At 37.5% G+C, this 20,779-nt stretch overlaps 1 protein-coding gene across 1 annotated transcript; it reads left to right on the top strand.

Annotated features, from left to right (window-relative positions):
• Positions 1–266: 266 nt before the first annotated feature.
• LOC132102731 (endoribonuclease ZC3H12A-like) lies at positions 267–7,669 on the top strand. The gene is made up of 5 exons (XM_059507359.1): positions 267–706; positions 3,149–3,288; positions 4,808–5,042; positions 5,139–5,245; positions 6,680–7,669. The coding sequence occupies exons 1-5, from the start codon at positions 360–362 to the stop codon at positions 7,591–7,593; spliced, it is 1,743 nt and encodes a 580-aa protein (XP_059363342.1). The 5' UTR covers positions 267–359; the 3' UTR covers positions 7,594–7,669.
• The last annotated feature ends 13,110 nt before the right edge of the window (positions 7,670–20,779 follow it).

The following is a 20,779-nucleotide window of genomic DNA, read 5'->3' as shown; positions in this document are numbered from 1 at the left end:
CCAAATTACGATAGAAATTCCATATTACAAGTATATAAACAGATTGCTCAAAGAATTAATTAATTAATTAATGAAGATCAAATCATGTAATGCATAAAATACGTGTATGTATAAAGATAATGCCTTATGTAAAAATATTACCTTGTTATACTGTTTACATGGTATATATATTCAGATTTTTTAATGTAAATATTAAATTTAATTGCAATTTATAACTTGCATTGTAGTGACTTTGCTTTATTTGTTTATGTTTCAGCCTTATTCAGAAGCAAGAGCAACATGTCAGAGCAGCATATGGGTGACACAGCAGCTCTTACACTGAAAAACGTTAGAACATCACACATCCAACATACAACGGGATGCAGTCGGGGTGTTACCATCAACCCGCTGGCCTGGGCCAAGACGGACCTGACCTCCATGACCTGCAGATGAAGGTCAACTTCTTCCGTAAACTGGGTTACTCTCCACAAGAGGTGAAGGCCGCGCTGAGGAAGCTTGGCCTGGGGACAGACACCAACGCGGTGCTAGGGGAGCTGGTGCGTTCGGGGGCGAAAGCCGTGCCCTCTTCTACCTCAGACAGCGATGATGGTGGGCCCCATCGGGAAGGAAGCTCATCTAGGGGACAGGACTCAACGCTGGAGGACACCACTGAACCCGAAAGTGACCTGAAACCTATTGTTATTGATGGCAGCAACGTGGCCATGAGGTGAGGACATATCTTTCAATAGAAACAGAATGGAGATTGAAAACTTAGTAGAGTTTAGAGTCTTTGCCAGTTTAACAAGTATCAACAAGTTGAAATCACAAAGGGAAATTCGTGACAGCTGCACTCTGGTTGTGAATAAACCTTTCCCAAATTTTACAAGGTTTTTACTTTGATTCCACTTTTTTATTTTTTTTATGTTGGTTCACCTCATATTGCTGTAACAGTAGGAATGTTTTTTAAAGCTGATTTATAAAAACATGAATATCACATGCAAATAATTCCACAAATACAGACTCATTGATATTTCTTTATTTGGAAGAAACATCAATTGTTTAATAATTAATTTCAAAAATAGTAACTAATGCATTCAATGTAATTTTACTTAGCACTTCCCATAGTGAATTGCTCATATTGCCTTTGGGCTTTAAACTTAGACCTGGTTTTTCTGAAAAGTTTTTCCTCTTTGTCCATGCTTCTCGGTTCTCCGGTATGCAAATAATATGCACTGTTTTAACCATTTCGCTTCCAGGAGGCCAAGGCCTCAAGCTTAACATACTCTGCAACATTTTTGGTCATGCATTCTGCAAAGATTACAGTAGGGAATTTTGTGAAAGACATTCTTCCTTGAAATGAAAGGTTTATAAGTAGTCTAAGAGAGGTGGTAAATTACAAGACATCACAAACATTGTGTGTAAAAGTCTATTAATGCATTGATATTTGCGATAACATCATGACGTAATGGAAATGGCTGTTTGTTCTTTTGAATGTATTGTTAGATGTAGCTTCCCAGTCAAAACAAACTATTCTGCCATCGTTCCTGTGTGTCTTATCTCTCGTTTTTCTTAATCAGTAGTAAACATATCGGACATGCATCTGTCAACAACTACAGTTTGCATTCCAGTTGTTAAACTGTTGTAGTATTTCATAATGAGTTTATGCAACTCAGGTTGTGTTTCAGCTTGCCTTCTAGTTGCATTATTGCTATAAGTAAATGTATGTATATGTGTGTGTGTGTGTTTGTATTTATATATATATATATATATATATATATATATATATATATATATATATATATATATATATATATAACAGTTTATTCAATTAATTACTTATAAGTCATCCTGAGGGCCCCTAGTGGGCCCTGGACCCCTGGCAGCATTAAACTAATAAAACTGTCTGTATATGTATGTAATATGCACTACAAGGACTTTCTAACTACATTGCCCTCCACTAATATTGGCACCGTGGGTAAATTTGAGCAAAGGTGGCTGTGGAAATAAATCTGTATTGTTTAACCTTTTGATCTTTCATTCAAAAAATTCACGAAATTCAAACCTATCATTGAAGTAATACAATTAAAAGTTGGGGGAAACACACATTATGAAATAAATGTATTTTCTTCAATGCATGTTGGCCACATTCATTGGCACCCCTAGAAATTCTGAGTAAAATGTCTCCGAAGTATATTCCCATTCATATTTACCTTTTTTTAGCACACCAGGGTGATAGGAGCATGAAATTGCCCAGCCATGACTTCCTGTTCCACAGGATTATAAATATGAGGAACACAAAGGCCAAAGAATAGATAGAACAAAGAATATAGTTCTGATCTGCAGAACAAGATTGTTGAGCTTCACAAAATAGAAAGTGGCTGTAAGAAAATAATTGCAGAGATTAGTTGAATCTTGGGGTCAGAAAGCCCTTCCATCAGAACAATGATCCAAAACAAACATCAAAATCAACACAAAAATGTCTCATTGAGCAAAACAATGAAGCATCTGCCATGGACGCCTCAGTTCCCTGACCTGAACCCTATAGAAGATGAGAGGAGTGAACTGAAGAGAAGAAGCTCACATGGAGCTATGAATCTGACGGTTCTGTAGAGATTCTGCATGAAGGAATGTTGTCTGATCTCTTATCAGGTGTTCTCCAAACTCATCAGGCATTATAGGAGAAAATTCTGTTATATGTTGTTTTCTTGGTAAAATGGCATTGCAATAATTGTGGCCAACGTGAACTAGAGAAAACATTTATTTTATTCTAAGTTTTTTTCCCCCACTTGTTTTACTTCAATCATAGGTTAGAATTTTGTGAATCTTTTGAATGAAAGATCAAAAGGATAAATGATGCAGAATTATTTTCACAGGTACCTTTGCTCATATTTACCAAGGGTGCCAATATTAGTGGAGGGCACTGTATCTGAGCAATTCATGTGGTTTACTACAGGCAACACACATTGCCAAACCACACAGAATTATTAAAGAGCCTTGTAAGGAGACGTAAAAAATAATTTGACAACATTACATTCATGGTGTGAGACCTAACCACCAAAGGCTGCTAACTTGTTCAGACCAGTGGTTGTTGGCATGCATATTCACTGATTTACTCATTTGCCAATTTAATTTCTCTCTCTTTTTTACTGTCTCTTTTGTTCTCTTTCAGTCATGGGAACAAGGAAGTGTTTTCTTGTCGTGGGATTAAGTTGGCAGTTAATTACTTCCTTGACCAAGGACACAGACATATCACTGTGTTTGTGCCTTCCTGGAGAAAAGAGCAGCCCAGGCCTGATGTACCTATTTCAGGTAAAGACACTCCCTCAGCACTTTTGGTAAAAATGAGTCATCACAGACTGACTAGTAAAAACGCCCATCTGACAGCACAGACTCAGATATGCCTATACTTCATACTGGAAAAAAAAATATTTTTCTTCAGAAGGATTTTTGTCAGGATTTTCAGTAAACATAAACTACCGTTCAAGAGTTTGGTGTCAGTAAGGTTCATTTTTAATAAATACTTGTACTCAGCAAGGATGCATTCAATTTGCAATGACAATGAAAACATTTATATTGTTACAAAAGATTTATTTTTTAAATAAATGCTGAACGCTCTATTTATTAAAGAATAAATAAATAAATAAATAGTGAAAAAGAAAAGCAGCACAACTGTTTTTATCACTGATGATAAAACTACATTTTTCTTGAGCAGCAAAACTGCATAATATACTGATTTCTGAAGATCATGTGACACTGAAGACTGGAGTAATGATGATGAAAATTCAGCTGCGCATCACAGCAATAGATTACAGTTTAAAATATATTCACATAGAAAACAGCTATTTTAATAATTTATTCACAATATCACTGCTTTTACTGTATTTTGATCAAATAATTGCAGCCTTGATGAACAAATACTTTCAGAAACATTAAAATATTACACTGACATCAATATATTGTTGTAAAGCTGAAGCTTTTGACTCTGTTGTACATTAATAAAGAATACAGTGTTTTCATATTAAAAAAATATATAAATTACTAGTTATGATTTCAAATATAGCGTAATTTGGTCAAATTTAGCTCTTCATTAGTTTATTGTTGTAAAACAGTCCCTGTGTACGTCTGGTACTGGTACAGCATACTAGTACAAAATTAACTTTGTATTAGGACTTCAGGTTTAACAGTCCAGAAGTGTTGATGTGGAGATGATAATCTCACTTGTTTATGTCCCTGAACTGTCTCTCTTTTGTTGTGAACGCCCCTGCTCAGATTCCTCAAATCAATTCGAGCAAGAACAGTAATAACAAAACAAGAAGAATAAGGAAGATTTAGGTTTCCTGCATGTCTCAATGGGAATTCCCCTCCAGGAAGTTCAAGAGATTTCCTTATCACCTTGAGTTTCACTGTGAATCTATAATTGAGTCTGGTGCTGTGTGATGAATTATTGCCTCTTTCCTGTTTCATAGATGATGGCATGTGTTCTTTGAAATCTTTCAGTTTACCACCTCCCTAAAGTAGCATTTGATATGGTTAACTTTGGTGGATATTAAATGCTAATTTGGGGGAATAACCATTGGTTTTGTATCTGTAATGTAGAAAACTCATCAAGCAAGAGAAGTTGCATCAAAAATTTGTAACAGCTTTATGGATTGTCTATAATACTTGTCGAATTGTTTCAAATTGATGGGTGTTATGGTCAAGTTATTCTATCAGTGACTGGCAAATAATGTCCCATGACTTTAAGAAAGACACCCTTCATTCCAAATTCATGCTAAAATGGTCTTCAAAGGCAAAGAAAAAAGTAAAAAGTGTTTGTCTTTATTTCCAGATCAGCATATTTTGGAAGAGCTGGAAAGGAAAAAGATTCTTGTATTTACACCTTCACGAAGGGTCGGAGGAAAGCGTGTGGTCTGCTATGACGATCGCTTTATTGTCAAATTAGCTCACGATCTGGATGGGATTATAGTGTCGAACGACACATATCGTGATCTGCAAAGTGAACGTCCAGATTGGAAACGTTGCATTGAGGAGAGATTGCTTATGTACACCTTTGTTAATGACAAGTACGTTCTTACAACTATTCTTCAATAGCTGCTAATGGCAGTACCTCATCTTATTCCTATTCATTTATTTAACATCATCATCACCATCTTGCACAGGTTCATGCCACCTGATGACCCTCTCGGCCGTCATGGACCCAATTTAGATAATTTTCTTCGGAAAAAGGTGATAATGCTTGACCACAAGCGACAGTTCTGTCCATATGGTAAGTAATTATCAGTTTCTGTCATTCAGAATCACATTTGCCTTGTTAACAACAAAATACTAATTGAAATACATTTTCTAGGGCAGTCAATTTGTGTAAGTACAGTGCAATTAATTATAAAATATAGCCCAATAAAAAATGGACATCATTAATCATGCCCAATGACTCATCCTATATTTTGTAATAATGGATTTTCCTGCCATCAAAGACATTCAAGCTGGATTTAACAGCCTGTAGCCCAGTGATAAGCATATGCTCAATTATAAGAAAACAAAGCAAAATGGTATATTGACTTCTCAAACAATTGTAAAGTCTGTTTTCAGCTGCCACATTAATGCAATGTCTTTAAATTTTCTTCAGTTGGCAGCCTTTTCTTAGCAATACTGATATATGTGATTTGTTGAATTTAATTAAATTGATTATATTTCCAATAGTTTGCTAATTTACAATTTTATAATTAGATTTTTGGGGTCTGCTAGAAAACATTTACATGATTTGAAGATCAAAAATCACATTATTTTACTAATACTTCACATTGCTGCAGCAACTATATTTCTGCCTGAAACTCACTGTCCTGTCTCTTTAAAGCCCTCCTTTCTGAAAAGCCCAGTCTGCTCTGATTGGTCAGCCACTTAAAGTGTGTATCAAAAATTTAACTTCCTTTACCAAAACTGGGCTTCAGCTCCAGAGGCTTCATGGGCAGCTGTGAACAGAACGATGACTATGGTAACTGTTGTGTTGGTTTTGGAATTCCATACAATGTCCAAACAGCATCTATTTAACATAGTAAAGTCACCTATGCAACTGTTCCTTGAGGGTAGGCCAAAGTATCCAGTAAGCAATTATGCATTCTGCAAATGTGTAACATAATGATGGATATAAAAGCATGACTACAAAAAAAACTTTTCAGGCAAGTGTTTTTTGCTGGAGAGATTAATTCCCATTGTGTCAACTTCATTATCAGGGGTGTTCAATCCTGCTCCTTGAGGGCCATCGTGCTGCAGAGTTTAGCTTTAACCAGCTCCAACACACTTAGGGTTAGTTTCTAATTAAGTTTCTAGTGAGTGAACTGGAAGTTTCTAGTGAGTATAAAGACCTTGATTTGCTTTAGGTATGTTTAATTAGGGTTGAAGCCAAACTCTGCAGATAGGTGAGGTTTTATCAAGCAGGACTGTGGCTTTGAAGAACCGGCATTGGCCACCTCTGAAGTGCACCAAGGATGGGCAAATCTGGTCTTGTAGGGCTACTGTCCTGCAGAGTTTACCTACATCCCTAATAAAACACACTTGAAAAATCTTACCTATGTCTCCATGGTTGTTAAAAAACAGACAGGTGTCTTTGATATGAATGGAAATAAGCTCAAGACAGCAACCCTCCAGGACTGATTCATTCCTGAAGTAGACCTTATAACACAATTGTCTTTTTACTCTTCAGGGAAAAAATGCACATATGGGATCAAGTGTAAATTCTACCACCCAGAGCGAACAAACCAGTCACAGCGTTCTCTAGCTGATGAGCTTCGAGAGAATGCCAGACTATCTGGTTCAAAAGAGGACAGCAGAGTAACTGGGCCACTAAGAGGCGTGTACCCAAGAAATGACCCTGGTTTTGGGTCCTGCTCACCCTCCTTGGAGCAAGAACTGGAAGAAAAGCTAAACTTGGATCCCAAGAGCTGTGATGGCAGGGATGTTATGCTCCAGTACTGGGATGACATTTTGTCCACGAAAAAGCCCTTATATACAGCCACAATGGGACAACACAGTGCTTCGGCAGAAAGAACCAGTCTGATAACACCTTACCAAACAAACCCTTCCTCTATTTTCAGTTCTGACTCAGGGCTTGGATCCTACCAAAGCCTGTTTTCAGATCCATCACGGAGTATTGAGTTGCATAGGATGAGATCCAATCATTCACCGATGTCTGGTAACCCTGGTGTACCTGCAGGTGGTCAGTGCTACTATGACAACATGAGTCCTTACTACAACCATCAGCCCAACTTTGGTGCCTGCAGCTCCCTACCTCTGCCTAACCCTGTCCATCGTTACAGTTTTACTACTTACAGTGATGGGTCTTACCCTTACTTCTTACCACAGGCAACTAGTTTACCCGAACCTTTACCCTGTCCTAGCTCGCACATGTCTCATGGTGTCTATGGAAGCCATAAGCACTCAGGCATGCAGAAGTCCAATGCTTTCCAGGAAGAAAGAGAGGAGGTCAGGAAGAGGCTTCATGCAATTTTTAATCCGCATCATGTAAACAAAGTTATGGAAATGTTCCCGCAGCTGAAAGATGCGCAGCAGTTGGCGGCAGAGGTTCTCAAACTCAAGTCCAAGGGAGAGTTCTTCTGATTCATTGAAACTGTGGGACCATAAAAAAAGACAGCATGCCAACTTTTTGAAAAAAAAAAAGTCTCTTTGCTCTCAGAAAAAAAAAAAAACGAAATGTGCAAAACCTGTACATTTAGGAGTACTACTTTGACCATAAAAGCTTTGTAGTTGTACTTAGTAGTTAAGGTAGCTTTTAGTAAAATGTTCCTATTACAACTCTAAGGTACTAGAAAATACCTTTTAGAGGGAGGTAAGATACAAACTTGTCAATTTAGTGGTACAACAGTTTGTCATTGGGGTATTCCCCAAACTTTGTACCTTTTTATCTATAAAATTTCATAGTAGTACTTTAAAGGTACCAATTACTACTCTAAGGTATTATTGTGCACAAATTTTAGGGGTAGATAAGGTACAAACATATCCTTATATGGGTATCATAGTAGTACTTTAAAGATACCCATTACAACTCTAGTAATATGCACCTTTTTAAGAGTAGATAATGTACAAACTTGGCCCTTTAGGCGTGCAACAGCTTTTAACTGGGACCTTCCCTGAACTTTATACATTTTTATCACCTAAAGATTCATAGTAGTACTTTTAAAGGTACCTATTACCCCTACTATTACTTACTACTACTTACTACCTATTACTAATATGCACCTTCGAGGGGTAGATAAGGTCAAACTTAACTTGTCCATTTAAGGGTAGTGCCCCATTGACAAGGTGTTCTACTTCTAAATGTACAGTTTTTGCAATTGTACTTTTATTTCTATAGCTTTGATAGCTCTTTTCTGTTTTGTGCTCTTTGAAGTCTCCAAAACCTTAATGACTTATCACATAGTGCTTGTGGTAACTCTGTATGACTACGAAGTCAAATGTGTGTCTAGATATGTTTTAAAGAGTTTGATGCAAATTGCATCAATTGTTGCTCCTAACGTGTAGCAAACTGTACAGTACCTTGGCTCGAAGGCTACAGATTTGGTTTTGGACAGAACCTGAAATGTAATTTGAGCAGTCTAAATATAGATGTATGTAATTGCAGTCAAGGAACGGCCCTGTTTTCAGTGTTCAGAGTAATTTTGTAGTTAGCATGTCTGCTGCCAATTGTTCATTCAAATCAGCTCCACCACAGAATCGCTTAAAATAATAGTAGGTTGGATTCCTTGTCTCATGCACTCTTTTCATTGTATTTCTTTGTTTCTGTTAATAGGGGTGGGAATCCCCTGATTGATTTTTATTACAATACTTTCTTCAAGCACTGTGATTTGACTCTGTGGCGAATTGCATTATCACAGCTTTATTAAAACTTATCACAGAACTGGACATCATATTTCATTGTACTTCAATGTTATGTTTCATATCAGTTTGGTTCTGCTACTATTAGATCATTTAAAATGTACAAATGATATCTCACGTCTTTCCTTCTATGCAAAACTGACTTTCATCATCTCATTGTTCTTTGCACAAATTAGTCATGATTTTACTTTCAAGCTGTGAAAGAAAACATTGAAATATATAATAAAATGCATACAAAGACATTTCCCATGCAACCAGTGGCACCATAATTAGTAAATGACAAACACAATCTTCAATAACCTTTTTATAATAAACATGAATATAAGGGAATATGCACATTCCTTATGTGTTCACTTTATTGGTTTTTACAATAACTTGTATAGTTTGAATAATCCTGCAGCTAAATTTTGCAATCCTATCCAAGTTTTAAAGTATACAAATACTGTAGTCTCTAAATAAATATGAGCTGTAAAAACACTTCATACATCATAGTTATTAAAAAAGGGAAGAAAAAAGCTTACTACATACCAAGGAATACCACATACATGAGTGTTTTATGTTAACTAAATATTAACAAGCTGGGAAACCTGCTCTTGTCACGAAATAAGATGTTTCTGTGAAATAGTTTCTGTTTTGATTTTAATTGTGACTGATGGCACTGTTTTATCTGGCATCCTTAGTATGTACTGAAACTACAATCTATTTTAATCCATAACTTAAACACACCTTTATAATTCCACGTTTGGTGCTATTTGTTTCTTTATTAAATTGTATTATTATAACTACTGATTTCAAAGAACTGTTTATCTGTCTGATGGCAATGATGATTTGCATGAATATAATGCATGTGGCTAAATGTGTTTGCTAATGTTATTTTTGCCTTTACTGCTGAAAGCCATTTGCAATGGAACTGTTATATAAATATAATTGTTGTGACATGAACAATTGTATATATGATTTATCCACATTATTTACAAAAGGATGTCGAGTATGACAGTTTATTTGATTTGAATAGTAAATCTGGGGAGATCTCTGTGTGTCAACATTCAATGTCAAATTATTTATAAATGTATCTCTCTCTCTCTCTCTCTCTGTGTGTGTGTGTCCTTCCCTCCCATTTTGACAATATATTTATCTCTTTACATCTACGAGGAAGAAGGAAGTTCACAGGCGCCAAACATTTTTATGAAAATGCAAAGCAGCTCCATGTAAATCATGTGATCATTGTTTGTTTGTTTTTGTTTTTTTTGGAGGGGAGGGGGGTCATTATCTTAATCCATAGGAATGTGATTTGCTGTTTTTGTAAGAGGAAGTACAGTGACAAAAATATGAGCCAAACCAAAAAATTCAACCACAAAAAACCCAAACCAAACAGGCTTGCATAAGACATGTGTAACATTATTACATCTTAACAAACATTTGTTAACATTATCTGTTAGCATTATCTTTTACCTTTGAATAATCTGTGTATAGATAAACATGTTTGAAACTAAAAATCATCTTAATTTCCATGAATGAGTTGTAACAGTGTCATGCATCAGTTCAGTCTCTTTCCTGGAACATCAGAACACATCCTTCAGTAAACAGGGAAAATCTTGATGACTACAAAGAACAATGCAGCAGAGGTGACTGGTTTTTACCTCATATTTACCTCATAAATGTCAGCTCTATCCATGTTCAATAGGGTGTATGCTTCATTTGCATTAACGGATATTGGCAATAAGTAGACCTGCATGGAATGCGTGTCAACAGAATTCCACAAAATTTAAACACTCGTCATCACTCTTTTACACATACCTGTTCCTTTTATGGAAACATTTTGGCTAACTTGATCTGTTTAAGCTACCGATATGAGTCTGCTTATCTCAGCCCTGTTGATATTCAAGTATGTATTTTAAATACAGAATTTCCTCAACAGTCATAAATATGAAAAAGTGCAGATTCCAGTCAACAGGTAACAGGTCAAAGAAACCCACATAAAGCATCAAAACAGAGAGAACATCCAAAATCATGTACTTTCTCAAAAGTGATTGTGAGTGAGTACAGTGTAAAAGTGTAAATGTGAGTACAGAGGTCGTCTGGGACATTAAATGTCATCAAAGCAAACAGGTAAACTACTCATTAAAGCCTCATTGTGTTTATAGTCAAACTCTTGCAAAATATTCTAGCTCAAACTTTCAGGGAAAATGTTTTTATACAAAGACTGAACGAGTTGTTGGTAGATCAGTGGTGGCAACATTGAAGTCGTGTGACTGGAGTAGCCTACGTTTTTACTTCTTACTTTCTGCAATAATCAAAGAGCCAATAAAAAAAAACTGTTTTGTAGATGGAACCAGGGTGACTTCTGGGTTTGCCTACACAAATATGTCACCATTGCAGTGCTCTATTGTGGATCCATACAGCAAAAAGTGTTCCAATAAGAGCATCTACTCCCAAGCCATTAACAATTTACTGAATGCTACAAACGCACCATGTCCAGGGTCACTGAAGGGAAAGAGGAAATTTTGAAAAAAACATATCAGAAGTAAATAAGAACAATGAAGACAAAGTATTTTAAAAGAGCATTTCTCAAAACTGGCATACTGATAGCAGTATTTTTCAAAAGGGGTTTTGATGCATTCCTGGGTTTACTTGTTTGTTTGTTTGTTTTTTCACACCAAAGATTGACAAGAGAAGCTAAGAGTTGTACCTAATTACAAAAGAATATGTTCTGCAACATTCTAACACAGATTGCTGGAAGTATAGAACAGGTCATGTGTTTACTGTCGACGACTAGTGTAGACAGTAGCTGTATCCGAAAGCTGAAAAATACTGCCTCTGCAGGATACTAAGGTGGCAAGGCACTTATAATCTAATGATTATGTCACATCTAATCTAAATGATTTTTGAAGGCAGCACAGTGTCCTTCACTACACAGTCCTGTGTGTTCCATTACGTGACAGTTGAGCTAAAAAATAAAGATGCTGCATGAAAGTGGTTGGTGGTAATTTTTTCCAATTTCAGAAGTGACAAAAACAGAAACGCAGCGGAGAGATCAAAACAAAACAACGGTCACTAATTAGAAGTACAAAACTAGGATTTATAAAGAAGAATGTCGGAGGATTTCGATATAAGCAAAAAGGTTTTCCTTTGCTAAAGTAAGGAAACTTTGCTTCCTTTGCTCCTGTTAACAAATTCACAAGACTCACTGGCGCATGCGCAACGCTGTCCTCTAACGTCATGCTCCCGGAACAACTTCTGTGTAGAACTGTTGGCACAAGCTAGATTAAAGTGATTATAACAGGTTTGAATATGTTTTTCATGAACACATCAATTCGCTACAGGAGGCCTTTGTTCACCCCCCGGAACCATGCAAAACAATTCTTAACAGTTATATTATACAATACAGACCAAAACCTTTGGACACACCTTCTCATTCAAAGAGTTTTCTTTATTTTCATGACTATGAAAATTGTAGAGTCACACTGAAGGCATCAAGGGCTAATTGACCAAGAAGGAGAATGATGGGGTGCTGCGCCAGATGACCTGGCCTCCACAGTCACCGGACCTGAACCCAATCGAGATGGTTTAGGGGTAAGCTGGACCGCAGACAGAAGGCAAAAGGGCCAACAAGTGCTAAGCATCTCTCGGGGAACTCCTTCAAGACTGTTGGAAGACCATTTCAGGTGACTACCTCTTGAAGCTCATCAAGAGAATGCCAAGAGTGTGCAAAGCAGTAATCAAAGCAAAAGGTGGCTACTTTGAAGAACCTAGAATATGACATATTTTCAGTTGTTTCACACTTTTTTGTTATGTATATAATTCCATATATAACTCCACATGTGTTAATTCATAGTTTTGATGCCTTCAGTGTGAATCTACAATTTTCATAGTCATGAAAATAAAGAAAACTTTTTGAATGAGAAGGTGTGTCCAAACTTTTGGTCTGTACTGTATATATATATATATATATATATATATATATATATATATATAAATAAAATATAACTCCGACTGGGTTCATCTGAAAGAAGAAAGTCATATACACCTAGGATGCCTCGGGGGTGAGTAAAACGCAACCTAATTTCCATTTTTGGGTGAACTAACCCTTTAACTCTAAATTTTAGCATTTGTTTCTGTAGCGCAAAACACAACATCCAGAGCAGTGTTTGTGGTAATGCATTAACAAGTATCGCGAGTAACGTAATCAGATGACTTTTTTCAAGTAACTATTCTTCATGCAATCCTGAATGGTAGCACAGCTGAAAGGTTTGCTTGAGCTGCACCCTCTACTTTACACATGTGGATTTACATTTTCCTCCTTAATCATTTCACTTTTGGTGTGACAGGGTTTTTACATTTGCCAAAAATAGCCCAGATAAAAAAAAGTAATGCAAAAGTAATGTAATGCATTACTATCCATAAAAAGTAACTAAGTAATGCAATTAGTTATTTTTTTTGTGGGAGCAACACAATATAGTAATGCATTACTTTTAAAAGTAAATTTCCCAGGCACTGATCCAGAAACATACAGTATCAAAACTGACATCATTAAACAAACCAGACATTTCAGATCAATCGTTTAGCCTCGCCCCCAATAAAGTTCCAATATCTACTCTCCCGAAAAATGAATGTTCAACTACTTTCACCAAGTATTGTAATAGTGCAGTACAAAGTTATGCTAATCCACCACAGTAGACATTCTGGTCTTTTCATGAAGGTATACACATTTCCCCAACATCTGAATTGTTGAAGGCAAGAAAAATAATCATACCAGTCAAAGTAGCGCTGTCCTTCGTAGGTGCCATCATGTTGTCCACTATGAGCCAACTCCAGTTCTATGCCAAGATGGTTTTCAGGAGAGTTTTGCATGTTGCCCAGGTAGCGTAAGGTACCAGTGCTGATGCGTCAAGAGGGTAACCCTGTGCCCAATCTTCAGATCCAGAGAGGAGTGGGGTACAAACACTTGATGAGGTCCCCCTCTGCTCCTCCAAGTCCTTACACTGAAGAACGAGGTCATGCAAAATATAAGTTTGAACATCAAGTTATATTTAACACAGAATGTAACATTTTACTACACTCCTATGCAAATAGGGATTAATAAATGATTTATTCATTAATACTGACTCTCTGGAATATGTACTTCTAATTGATCATACACGTCATTCCACAGGCAGATATTTCTGTTTATGACACAATTCTCTGGAATACTTTATTGTGACAGTACCTTTCAATGACAGGAGTAGGGCATGAATGAATATGTCGAATATAAAACACTATCAAATCAAAGATACCTGATGTTACATGGCAGAAGTGGCTCTGGAGTCTGATGGGCAGGAGGTTTGCCTGCCACACAAATTTTTTGGTCAACACCATCTCGAAGCAATTCCTCATCCGATCCCTTTTTCTGGTGTCTGAGATCAACTGTAAAAAGTTGGAAGAAATGTTTCATTTGTTCGAATTTATTTCATTTCAATTATCCTCACACAAGGGCAGTTCTGACATAGAGACAGTCCACCAAAGGAACTTACTAGAACATTCATGTTCCTTCTCTTCGGAAATAAAGTCCATTCTCCAAGCCAGACTCTAGAAAGACTTCATTTGTTTCTTCTGAATCAGTGTCTCTGTACAGAATTCCAGTCCTTACCAGAATCTCAGAGGTCAACTGAAAAGATCACATAACACAGTTAGAATAGGAGTTAAAAAGGCTCTACTCAAATCTTGCCTGTTCCCACACTGTATTTATGAGTTAGTCATGAATTATTCATTCAACCAATTTGTCCAAAAATGCTGATTTATTCAGAATTGAAACAAGTGAACATCTTTATGATGCAGTCGCTGAATTATTCACTCAAACCAATTTGTTCAAAACTTAATCATTCAGGAATAAAACAATGTGTTTCACCATGTTGCAGCGGTTGTGTGGATTTGTTTGAAACTATTTTAATCTACATTGTCTTTTATTAATAGCGTAGAAATATTGCACTGCTCACACAAATCATTTTCAATTTTCATACACCAGAGGGTTAAATTACTGTACTTTGCTCTTCCTTATGTATTATGTAGTAGTTCATTAAACTGTTGTATACAATACCACACTTAAGCAAGACTCCATTATGGCTGTATTAAAATGGCTAATAAAGATATTTGACCAAAACTCATGGTTTGTGTGATTTTCTTTAGTTTAATTTAAATTTTCCACATGTACTGTATGTAGAAATTTAATCAATCAAAAATAACATGTCGCTTGAAATTATTTAGTTTCATTTTGAAGAGACTTTAATTGTTCCTGCCAACAAGCTTTTTGTTCTTAGTTCTGACTTGATATGTATTGTGTTGTGAGCGTGACAAACTGATGATATAAAAGTTTGCATTTCAAGCTTATCTGCCAATGATAGATGCTAGTAGAATTTGGTAATAAAGTGATGCCACAGGGTCATTACACCAAGCATTTTTGAGTACTGCGACCCATGAGCATCAATTTTTAGCAATCCCCATAAATTAACATATGAAATAGTTATAGCATTATCAAAAAAGCATGCCTAGGCCTATATGTTGCATTTAGCAGAAGTGCCAGGCGATAAAAGCAGCAATGCAGATGAAGCAATAGTGTCACAGGTGGTTCTTTATTATGGATTTATGAGTTCCACGTACCTGGTTTCTTAGATTATGTTGTCTCTTTTGCAGCTCCACAAACCGCATCTCCCATGATGCTCTCTGATTTGCATCTCTATCTTAAGCTCTTGAATCTCCCCCTCAGACTTTAGCAGTCTCCTGAACTTTCTTTCTTCTTGAACTTTGTTTATTTGTCACTTGTGCATTCATGATGAAAACTTTTTTCTGGTTTGGCCTTTTTCTCTGAGTCTGCATTTACATTTGTCCATGAGAGATGCTTGACGTCCTGGACAGCTACAGATTTATAAAAATTAAAAAAAACTTTAGTATTAATATTTTGGCAAATGCTGATTCTGTTTTGATATGGATAATGGAGTGAAACCACTTAATACACACTAAAAAAAAAATCTGTCACTATTTAATAACTTATATGCCATACAAAACCTCAGTGAATTTTTACGTATGTGAATATGAATATATCTATGTTTTTTTTGTATGTACAGTGGAAGTCAATGGAGGCCAGTTTTCTTTGGCATTCCATTTAAAAACATAATGTCTTTTGTTTTCCTCTGAAGAAAGAAAGTCCCAGATGTTTTGAACAACATGAGGGTTCCTAATCAATAACAGACTGTTAATTTTTGGGTGAACTTCCCTTTAAATCCTTTAAATCTATGATAAACTCAGATATGAACTGTTTTGCTCTGCTTTATTTTAAAAGGTTTCTTAATTTGAAGACTAAAGTGAGTTGCAATGTGAGTTTGTCAGAATACTTTAATACTATAATTTCACAAAACTAGTGTGCCATCTATTGGACAGGTACAGGTATTACATTTACATTATAATTGGTAAACAGTCAGAGGACTTTGCCTTCTTTGCATAATAACTGAATGATGACTTATGTGTGATATTAGGATTTACCTGTGGTCAGTTTTGATGGGGGTTTATGATCAGTGTCAGCTGCGGATTTTAGAACACAAAATGGGCTGACCTATAGTACAAATAACATTTGATCCGCTTTACCAGTGATTTGTGTCGAAGAACATTAAAACTAAAACATATTTATAGAATACATTAACACTGGCATTAACTGAAGATGATATAATTACCCAGAAGAGCCTCCATGTGCACAACAGGCCCTTGAGAGTCCAGACAACTGCTGACCACAGTACATAAGTAGCCATTTTATGAAGATTTCACATGGTGCTCTATTGCCTGCAATATATAATTAAACACAATAAAAGCCAAGCTGTTGTGTATATTAAGGCCTTAGATTCTCATTTATTTAAGGTTCACCACCACAGTGGACGATCAATCGCTGTAGCTTTGTGAGAAAGAAGAATCTATTCTGGTATTTATTTGCTTAAAAACATTGAAGCAGGTAAATACTTTGATACAATGCCTGGTTGAATGCTTTAGTAGCTGAATGAAGATCCCTCTTGAACTTCAGTGCATAAGAATGTATCTCTTGGTTTGTTTATCTTCATTTGGTTATCCAATGGCATGTTCACATGCTGACCAAACTGTTGCTACCAAGCCTGTTGCAGACCCATCGAGAGTCTAGAGACATAATCCTGTCTAATCTGATTAGTGACTGGTTTATGCGCTTCTCTTGTGTCCCATCACATACCAATCCAGTGTTCTAAAATGTCCTTTTGTAACAAACTACACAATTATACTGATAATGGATTACTATTTAAAGATTAATTAGAATTTATTTATAAAATAATGTAAACTTTTTTCCACAGTTATAAATAAAAAGATCTTTATGACATAGAAACCTTTTTTTCTTTCTTTTTTTTTTATGAACGGCCTCCAAGTATTATACTTTAATTATGTAACTATAATTTGTGATATTGAGTAGTTATGACTACTTTTTATGTTTGTTTGTTTGTTTGTTTCGTATTACATTTGTCACAGCAACCATAAGGTGTCATATTACTTTTTGTTTTCATTTCAACACTTTATATATTGGTTTCTCATTTCAAACAATTATTGAAAATTAGTTCACCCATAAATTAAATTTTGCTGAAAATATTTGAGAAAAATATTTTAAATATTTCAGCACTGGATCATCTACAGTGAATGGGAGCTGTCAGAATGAGAGTCCAAACAGCTGATAAAAACATCACAATAATTTATAAAACTTTACTTCCAGTCCATAAACCATAATAACACTTCCTTCTATGAAAATGTCCATCCCCTGTTGTCCTCTCACGCCGAAATTTCAAAACACCTTAACGAGTTGAGTTCAACCATGTCTCTGCCTTTCTAACACAGAACAACCTCCTGGACAGCAACCATTCTGGCTTCAGAAGTGGACACTTGCCAGAAGAGTGGCTTCCAAATCTTCTTTACTTATCTTGCTGGATCTGTCTGCTGCTTTTGATATGGTGAACCACCATATTCTCCTGTCAACTCTATTAGAAAATGGCATCTCAGGAAAAGTGGTTTGATTCTTACCTCTCAGATAGTTCCTTTAAGGTATCTTGGAAAAGTGAGTTTTCCAAGTCGTCACATCTATCTACTGGGGTGCCTCAGGGCTCAGTTCTTGGACCACTTCTCTTCTTTGTCTACATGGCATCACTAGGCTCTGTTATTCAGAAACATGGCTTTTCATATCACTGCTATGGTGATGACACTCAACTCTACCTCTCATTCCATCCTGATGATCTGATGATAGCTGCTCGCATCTCAGCTAAGACAGAACTGCTTGTGGTTTGAACAAACCCATCACTTTATCCACCATCCAGTTAGGCTCATCAACCATAACTCCTTCAAAAACAGCTAGAAACCTTGGAGTTGTGATTGATGATAAGCTGAATTTATCAAACCACATTGCTAAAACTGCTCAGTCCTGCAAATTTGCTTTATACAACATTAGGAAGATCAGGCCTTTTCTTTCAGAACATGCTGCCCAACTCCTTGTTCAAGATCTTGTTCTATCCAGGCTGGACTATTGCAATGCTCTCTTGTCAGGTCTTCCAGCCACTTCTATTAAACCTCTACAATTAATCCAAAATGCTGCTGCAAGATTAGTCTTTAATGAGCTTAAAAGTTCGCACGTCACACCTCTGTTAATCAGTTTGCACTAGCTACCAGTAGCTGCTCGCATAAAATTCAAATCATTAATGTTTGCCTACAAAACCACCACTGGCTCTGCACCCCTTTACCTAAATTCATTACTTCAGAGTTATGTGCCCTCTAGAAGCTTGCGTTCTGCAAGTGAACAATGCATTATTGTGCCATCTCAAAGAGGCACAAAATCGCTTTCACTGACTTTTTCATTAACTGTTCCCTCCTGGTGGAATGACCTGCCCAACTCAATCCGTGCAGCTGAATCCTTAGCCATCTTCAACTAAAAACACATCTGTTTCATCTTTATTTGAACCTCTAACTCTAGCACTTTGTCTTATATTTTTATTTTACTTTATTTATTTATGTTCTTTTATATAAAAAACTAACACAAGCTTTCTATTTTTTTCTATTCCATTTGCTTACTTTTCTTTGTGTGTGTGTGTGTATTGTGACGAGTCAGCTTCCACGGCATCAGAGACGTGAGCTGCCGGACCCGCGATCCGGATGAGAACCGCACCCGTTTACACGGCCAATGGGCCAGGATGCCGGGATGTCCATCCCCTGCAACCGCCAGGGCCGACGAGCAGGATGCGAGAGGGGAGTGTGTGCGGCCGCCGGACTCCACCCCTTACCTGGACCCTTCCTCCATGAACACTGCCCGATCCACACAAACCCCGTAGCACGATGAGGACACCAGATCCCCTGTTTATTTTGGACACTCTCCACCTTTGGCCACTTTCATTCCCTCCTTTGTTTTATTTTCTGTTAATAAAAGCCTCTCCGAGGACTGACTCCATGGCCACTGTGTCTGTCTTTGGCCCCTCCCGTGACACTGGTGGAGAATGCGTAAACCCGGTTTCTCTGTCCCTGTTCCGGTGCACTGCCAGAGGGAGGACTGCCCGGAGAGGAATCCCCACCCCGCCCACTCCGACCGTTTGGAGCCTGGTTGAGGATGGTAGCACCCCCTTGTGGGCGGCGCCTTGGGAAGGGGAATGTGACGAGTCAGCTGCCTCCTCCCTGATTATCATCGGCACCCCGTCCTATATCACCGCCCTTCACCAGGCTCCCGATAGGATTGGGTGTGTGAGAGAGGAGGGGCACTGGATGGGCCAGGGCTGGTGGCGTGTGATGGGGCACACCTGATGTGAATTGAGCCTCATCACCACAGCTGTTTAAAAGCCCAACGCGCCTCTCCTCGGGAGACCGGTCTCTTCCCCGTGCATGCACACTGGTGTCCTCTTGGGTCCAGGAAAGGTGCGTGGTGGGACTCCCGCACCACCAGAGACGTGAGTCGCCAGACCCATGATCCGGATGAGAACTGCACCTGTTTACACGGCTGACGGGCCAGGATGCCGGGCCGTCCATCCCCTGCAAGTGCTGCGGCCGACGAGCAGGATGCGGCCGCTAGAAGAAGCATACAGGTGTCGGCAAGCTACAGCACACGTGCCAACAGTAGCATACAGAGGGATAATCGCTGGCATGCAAGCATTAGGGAAAACTGCATACTGACGTACATTTTGAGGTAATAACTTATCATAATCACACAGCCTGTTATGAGCTATAAATACTATTAAAGTGTGAGAATTAAGCCCAATTTATACTTCTCCGTCGAACCTACATCGTCGCTACACCACAGGCTATGGCCCTATCCCAGATGGCACCATAAACCCTCATGGTCTTCCTCTGAGTCTGCACTTTCATGACATAATGCCGCTTTGACTGTCAGGTAGAACTTCTGCTGAGCTCGCCCCAGTGTGGGCTCGGTAGAAGTGCGGATTGAGGGTGAGAAGGGTATTCCTGCACAACCGGAGGCTGCAGTTTCAGGAACGCAACTCTTGGACCGCAGCTTTAGGACCTTAGTTTTTTTGTGACAGCGCCACCTACCGTACTGGATCAACACTAATTAAAGATGGACGACGTGGACAGCAATCAGACTGTGAGTACCAATATTTAATTAAGTTTTATTTTATAACGTTTAAACGGTGCGAAGTGTACATAGTGAGAACTGCTAACTATGAATTAATAATTAATTCCCACCAAATTAAGAATTTGTGAGCTAGTTTTATTAATTACTACGACGTTAATTTGTGGCCATGATTTCATAAATCCTTGTTGAGTTTTAATGACGAAGTATTGTAAGCGAATCTAGCCTGCACATTAATTAAACTTATCAGATGACAAGAGCATGGTTGATTTAAGGTTTGTAAGATTTACCTGCAGCTTAATGTATTAGTGTGAATAC

This window comes from Carassius carassius, chromosome 24, assembly GCF_963082965.1.
Source record: "Carassius carassius chromosome 24, fCarCar2.1, whole genome shotgun sequence".
NCBI classification, from domain to species: Eukaryota; Metazoa; Chordata; class Actinopteri; order Cypriniformes; family Cyprinidae; genus Carassius; species Carassius carassius.
This window is presented reverse-complemented; position numbering and strand designations above follow the sequence as displayed.